This window comes from Cryptomeria japonica, chromosome 1 (genome assembly GCF_030272615.1).
Source record: "Cryptomeria japonica chromosome 1, Sugi_1.0, whole genome shotgun sequence".
In the NCBI taxonomy this organism is placed as follows: domain Eukaryota; kingdom Viridiplantae; phylum Streptophyta; class Pinopsida; order Cupressales; family Cupressaceae; genus Cryptomeria; species Cryptomeria japonica.
In genome coordinates this window covers 522839228-522846834 of record NC_081405.1, presented here as the reverse complement: position 1 = coordinate 522846834, position 7607 = coordinate 522839228, and the positions used below count along the sequence as shown (strand labels likewise).

At 35.9% G+C, this 7607-nt stretch overlaps 1 protein-coding gene across 1 annotated transcript; it reads left to right on the top strand.

Moving 5' to 3' along the window:
- Nucleotides 1-310: 310 nt before the first annotated feature.
- Nucleotides 311-2106, top strand: LOC131059881 (DEK domain-containing chromatin-associated protein 4-like). The gene has a single exon (XM_057992941.2). The coding sequence runs from the start codon at nucleotides 802-804 to the stop codon at nucleotides 2104-2106; it is 1305 nt and encodes a 434-aa protein (XP_057848924.2). The 5' UTR covers nucleotides 311-801.
- Nucleotides 2107-7607: the final 5501 nt, after the last annotated feature.

Here is a 7607-nt window from a genome sequence, read left to right as displayed (position 1 = left end):
CATAACAACGATTTACAACAATTTTCATTATCTAATACAAATGACGATCCCCAATTCCCAATTCCAAATTCCAAATTCCCAATTTATATAAAATACATCAAAACATATAAATAGACAAATAAAAGTACACTAAAATCTAAATAGCCAAAGGTGGACTTTTTCACATGTTAATAGATCTAACACTAGGTATTACAGTAATATAATATATGAAAAGAGTCAGAGATAAAATAACCAGTGCTATTTATTTAATAGACAACAACAGGGTTGTTTTCCAATGAAATTGAAAACAAAAATGATCCCGTCACTTTGATTGCCAAAAAAAAAATCATCGAAAGCATCGCAAGTGAGTTATCTCGAGATTCTGCACAAATTGTGTTGTGATGTCACCCTTTCAAAGCAGAATTATTTTTTTAATTGAAACGAACCAAAACCAGTCTCCCTACAGCTGCTGCTTCAATCCATGCACGGTAAGCGAAAAGTCGATTTAATAAATATATCGAGGGTTTAGAGCTTCTAGATTCTTGAGGTTGAGACAAGATTTTTGCAGCCTTTTAAAGAAATTATTTGTTGCTAGCGAAAATTTGTTTTCAGGGTTAAATATTGTTCATAAACGTGGTTAACGCATCTTGACGTAACAAATCCAAACAATAAATAATCTTTGACAGCAAATAAGTTATGTATAAGCATACAAATTTTGAATTCGAACGTGTGTGTCCACATTTGATGCCGATTCGTTGAACGAAGCTATAAAGGTATTTATTTCCAGGGTTTGAACCCTAAGTCACAGGTTCGAATCTCGATATGGCTGAAGAATTTAGGGAAGAAAAAACCAAGGATTTGCCCTCAACACCTACTACTCCGCTGGATCGGCCTGTTAGAGAAAAGAAGCCTGTAAAAACCTTTGATCCTTCCATCATTAGGGATAGCCCCAGAGAATTCATCATTGAACAAGGCAAAGGCACACAGCTTAAGAACATTCCAAATGTGGCGTATAAACTATCCAAGCTCACAAGAGGTGATGAAATGCTGGAAATCATTCACAATCTTCTTTATGGAAGGCGTGGAAAGGCTTGTCATTTTAAGAGGGATGTTTTGCAGTTTTCAGGGTTTGTTTGGGGTGAAGAAGAGGAGAATAAACTCAAGGGAAAATTGAAATTGAAGGACAAGCTCCAGAAGATGAAGAAAGATGATTTGTGGAGTGTATGTGATTTAATGGATCTTGGTGTGCCTAAGTATGGTAAGAAGGAAGAGATGGTGTTTAATCTTGTTGAATTTTTCGAGGTTCCTGGGGAGATGGAGGAAGTGAAAGGGAAAAATGGCAAAATAAAAACTTGTAAGAGATGGAAGAAAAGTGATGGCAAGAATGAAGAGATTGAAGGGATTCAAAAAGGAGATGAAGATGAAGAAGATGATGAAGAAATTGAAATTCAGGATACTGAATCAAATTTGAATATGATCAAAGGGAGAAAGGTTGAGGCAAAAAGTTGTACTATGAGAAGAAAGAAAAATGAGTGTGAGGATGAAGAGAATAGAAGGATTCAAGAAGAAGAAGATGTTGATGAAATGGAAGTTGAAGAACAGAATGCAGAAGGGAAAAATGTTGAAGTGGAAACTCTTATTAAGAGAATCAATAAAAATGTTGGTTTTGATAAAAGAGACGATGAAGAAAAGGAAGGGAAGGAGGAGATTGTGAAAACAGGCAAAGAATCCAACCTCATGGATTCCTCTTGGTGTCCTCCAACAAAAGAAATTATTCAAAAGGTTAGGGATGATATTTTAGAAGAGGAAGAAGGAAATACTATGGATGAAAGAAATGAATCAAGCAAAACAAAATCAGAATCAGAATATCCTTCAAATCTTGAAATAAAATTATCCATTTGTAAGGTTCTTGAGAATACTAATTTTGAGAATGAAAAGCTTAGAGATGTTATGGTAGGAGTCTGCAAGCATTTTAATATGGAGCATAATAAAAGCAGGGAGAATTATTTAGGGTGTTTTCTTATAAATATATTGGAAAGGATTGTAGATAAACAAGAGGAGGAAGAGGGAAAGGAAGATGATGAAAATGATATAGTGGAAAGTGTTAAAAATTGTGAAGATGCTTGAGAAAATTGTAACAAAGAAGATGAACATGATAGTTAATCAAAAGGTTGCTAGATTTATGTAATGTTTATATAAGCATATTTTTTTTGAAATTGAACAAGGTAGATGGTCTTTCCATTTGATCACTTACTATTCATTTCATAGTTAAACATTGTTTAATTGTTGACTAGAAAATTTAATTAACATTTCAATTTATTTAAAAAAAATAAAAAATTATGATTGATTAGTGCTCTAGCATTATGTTGGGAAGAGTTTAAACTAATGCTATGTTTTTGTCTAACACTTTGTTGTTTACATGGAGGCATAAGTGTCCACATAAATAATGGGTTCATTGACCATAATACATTTGATTTTGTTTGTCATTTTAATAAAAGATGTTTTAAATAAAGGATAACTATTTATTGTTACATGCTAACAACTAGATTGTGTATCATTTTCTATTCATGACAAATCTTGTGTTTTAATGTTCATGATAAATTAATAAATCTATTTTTGAATAATTATAAATAATAGTAAATATTTCTAATAATCTTATATGTCATTATAATATTTGATGTTATAAATTGAATATACTCTTGTATCATGTATTGTAGATCGTCAATATGATGGTAGTCTCATGTAAAATGTGTATTCATTATTTTTTTATTTCTTATTTTTTGTAGGTAAATAAAATAGACACTACAATTAATTTAAGGGGTCTACTTTGACAAATGCAATATAGTACAATTAACCCTAAATCAATTAAGAGCTATTTGATAAAAAATATAAATGATGAATTGAAAAGGGCTAGAATTGCTTATCCTTTTCTCTATTTATCTAGATTGATGAGGAGGATTTTGCTATGCAGTACACTTGAAAATTGAAATTAGGATTTGAAATAGGATCTATAGCTCTTAGATTAATACTAGTAAAATAATAAAATAAAAACACATACACACTAAGTTGGGAAATGGATAAGACTATAAAATAGTGGGTGAGATGCACGTATATAAAGTAGTGTTGACCTATTTTAGCCATAGGACTAAATTAGTCTCATAGAGGTCTTTTAAAATGTTGATAGTTCATACATATTATGAATGCTAAATAGCATTCTGTCCAAGGTTCATGCTTACCAAAAGGGAGGGAAGCTATAAAGTTTTGAAAGAATCTAAGTTGTTCATCCACATGCAGGTTTAAGGTTTTGATTGAGTTTTAAGCTACTCTATAGGTGTCCCAAAGCATGAAGAAGTATACTAGGCGTAAACGTCCTTGCAAACCATGAGCATGAAATGGTATACAAGAAAGTAGCACATATAGACCATTTAAAGACCAAGTGTTGGACAACCTTTTGCATTTCTTATCCCAGATGTGTAAAATTGTTTAGAGAGAACTCACAAAAGAAATATATATATTTTATTTTGTAAAGCGATAGTCCAAGGTTATGACCAATGATTCTGTATTATTTGGGAATGGTGGCCTTCTTTATGCTACTTTGGTGTAGTTTTTTTAGTTCCATAGCTATCATGGGTTTTATTTATGTGCTATCTATTATGATGATAACTAGTGTAGCATCTTTTGTTCTTGGTGAGACATATGAAATATTGATTATGTCTAGTTTTGGAACACTAATGTCGTCGATGCATGGTAGCTTTTGGGTCATAGGGAATTTTATTTTAATTAGAGAATAAAAATAACCCATTGGAGTGTTTGAAGGTTTTGGGAACCTTGAACGAGGTTCTCGGTTCCCAAGGAACCTCTAACCTTTGGCAAGTTAAATATTTTTTAGTAGAAGAAATTTCAAATGACTTATAAAAAGAAGACATCATGACTTTTTGAGGTTTTGGGAACCTTAGGAACCTTCAACAAGGTTCCTATTCTCCAAGGAACCACTAAACTCTAATAGAAAGGAGAAATGTCAAAGGACCAATCAATAAGGGACATCTGATACAAAAGGAAATTGTAAAGGACCGATAGAGAGAAGAGAAGAGAAATAACCTTTCAGAGGTTTCGAGAACCTTAGGAAATTCCAATGATGTTCCTAGTGTTGAATACTATTTTTTAAAAAAAGAAAAAATATAATAAAAATGAAAAAATAATACTATATGTTTCCATAAGCATCAAGACTAATGGATATTTCGGCCAGTAAGCTGTGTCGAGCACTGCAGGAGAGGTTTCATCGAAAGAGCGTTTTCATCGACACAGGGCATATAAAGCGCTAAGCAAAGGTGTTTCGGCAAGAAGTTACCTTCGATGAACGCAAGAAACCACTCATCGATACCCCATGTTTCATTGAAAAGGCGAAAAGGCAAAAGGTGATTTCGAAGAAATGTCGTTACCGAGGAAACTCAAGAGACATTCATCGAAATGCAAGTTTCATCGATGAACGTGGCGTCGAACAAAAGAGAAGCTATTTCATCGAAAAAAAAAAAGGATATCGATGAAAAAGGAGATATCGATGAACACTCATAAGCCTTCATCGAAGAAAGAAACTCATCGAAAGTATGGCATCGATGAAACTCGCGAGCAACTTGTCGAAAAGGGAGACTATCGATGAAAAAGTAATTTCGATGAGTCTTGAAAGCGGCCTCTCGACATAAGTTTTTCACCGAAACAGTATTATCGAAGAAAATGAGCTTTCGATGGAAGATTCAAACACTCGGCCGAAGGCAAGGGTTTCATCGATAATTTGAAACGCGCGCACTTTGAGCGGACTGTACTTCCCGCGAAGTAATTAAAGGCCCAGTTGAAAAGTGTCACATCTGCAATTAAATTTAAAACACTTGAGTAGCCGTTACAGATGCAGAACATTAACTATACGCAAGTTGCCCATTCAATTACAGTTAAGCTGAGTGAATTTTCGTAAGAATCAGATCGATGCCAAGAGATTGAAAGCTGTGAAGAACTTGCAGAGATTTGCAAACGATAACCAGAAGAGTTGAGCATTTTACCAAGTAAGTATTGTCTCTCTTATTTGTTGTAACTATGGAACCTTCGTCTTCTTCTTCTAAAAAGAGTAGGAAAGGAAAAGAGTTAAACCCTGAAGAGAAGCCCAAGAGACAGAAGAAAGAAGGGAGAGCTTTGGCTCAGGACTTATTAGACCAGTGTCCATCGTCTAGTGTAAGGTCCAAAAAGATTAAAAGTGAAGAAGAAGGATTAGAGGACAAATTTGAAAATCTAGGAGACATCTGGACTGAGATACGAGGGCATGAGTTATTTTTGTTTGGTTACAAAAGAAGGGATGCACCCGAACCCATTAGTAATCTGTGGAAGAGGAACTTAGGCAAGTTAGCAGTTCCAAATGTATTTGTAGACGTAGAATTAATGAAAGCTCTGGTAAATTGCTACAACCCGAGAACTAAAACCATATGTGATTACAGAGGGAACACATTAGTAGTAATCAACAAGCAGACTATTGATATGGTCTTTGATCTAGACTGGGAAGTCGAGGAAAGCATTGATATGAAGAAACTCTCACAGGAATTCTTTAGTTTGGAAAATATCTACAGGACTTGGAGGCTACCTGTTCATAGGCCAAAAGTGGGTGGGTCATTTGTTCAGTTTGGCAAAAGTGACAAGGTGCCATTTGATGTCAACCACTTCCATCCATATTTCAAATATACATATTACACTGCAGCCCAAGTACTAGGCATAGAGGCTCATCCACTCATGGATGTTGGGATTATGGTTTTGTGTGCTGATATTCAATCAAAAGACCCTAGGTCATTTGATTTTGCTACTTATGTTGCGGATACCTTGAATCATGGGCTGGAAAAGATGAAAGGAGACCTTGTGAATGTTCACTTTTCATTATACTCCATGTTAATGCATATTCTTCTTTATTGTGGACAAGAAATTAACTTCTGGCCAGATGAGTTCAGCATCAGGTCTTATGATAAGAATGGTTTAAAGAAGCCGGTTCAGTTGTGGGTATCAGCATGGGACCAGAGGTTTATAAACAACCAATATTGGCATTTTCAAGAATACTTTGTGAAACCTCTCAGTGCAGCTTTTGGACAACGCAGGGATTATACTTTGTCCCCTGAAATTAAGAAGTTCCTCAGGCCAAAGGATTTCTCTCCAGAATCACAGATTGAACACAATTGGGGTGATTGGTATTGCCATGATAATCACACGGAGATAAGGGTATTTGGATATGAAGGGCAACCACACATGCTTCCAATTACGGTGCCAGACAGAGTGGCTAGCTTGGAGATTATAAGGCAATTGTCTATTGCCAGTGCTAAACATTTAACTGATTTTGGTAAACAATCTATTGTTCCAGGTCTATTAGTTTTCTCTGATTTCATTATCAAAAGTTCAAAGAGTTATCATTTATTACAGAATAAATTAAATTACTATGGCATGACTCTGGGTGAGCCTAGGGAGAATTTTGATCCCGAAGGATATATAAAAACTGCCAGAGCCTCACAGAAACTCAAAGCTGGGATACATATGGCCAAAATGCCAGATGACCTAATTAAGAACCTTGAGCGAGAGGAGGCCAAAGTTTTGAAAGGAAAGAGTGAATTAGTCTGGGAGGCCTACAAATGGAAAAGGGCAAGGGGAATGATAGACGGAGACCTAATTGGAAATATCCAAGATCCTCTGGAGGTAGCTAAAAGGCTACTTCAACATGAAGCTGAAATTATGCATAGAGTTCCTTCACAATTCCTTCGCTTCATTAATACTGAAAGAGACAGTCAGCCCCTAGCTCACATGTCACCAAAATCAACCGCCCGTAGTATCCCACCTGATTCTCCTCGAGAGGATTATCCTCCTGGTTTCGAAACAGAAATGAACATGGACACAGGAGAAATCAACATCAAAGATGTTGTTGACATAAGAATGACTGAGCATGAGGACTTCATTGCTGATGATGGATTCGCCTCCTCTAGGGAATTCCTCTCATTTCTATATCAATACAAAGGGGCTCATGTCAAACGAAGCATGGCTGGAAAACCAGAGGAAGAACAGATGAAGAGATTACAGGATGAAATTGATGTCCTCATGAAAGATATGACTCCTGAAAAAGGGAGGAAATTATTAAAAGAGGCCGGTGTGATCATCTTCTCTGGTTGGGATATCAACTCAGCACTCTTATTTGATGGTTTTTTGAAAAAGCAAGATTTGAATCAGCAGGTACTGCCCCAGGAGGTAGATAAACTGTTCCTAGGCTCTGGATATGATCCAGACAAAAAGGCTCTCCTACAGTGGGCACTATATCCAAAAGGGAAGAGGCCAATCATTGTGGATATAGAAGAAACCTTTGGGCACCTCATGGTTCATCAGGTTGGAAAGACCGATCCCAGGGTCACTGCGAAGCTCAACCTGGATGTTGCAAGATTAAACTTGGACCAGACAGAGTTTCTGGTCAGAGAAAACATTACATACAAGGGATTATATGAAAAATCCAAGGAGGAAAACCAGAAGCTGCAGGCAAAGGTATTGCAATTAGAAACGGGGACTCCTATCAGCGAATATACCTCATACCCTGCAGGACGCAGCTTGGATGACGTCTCTGATGC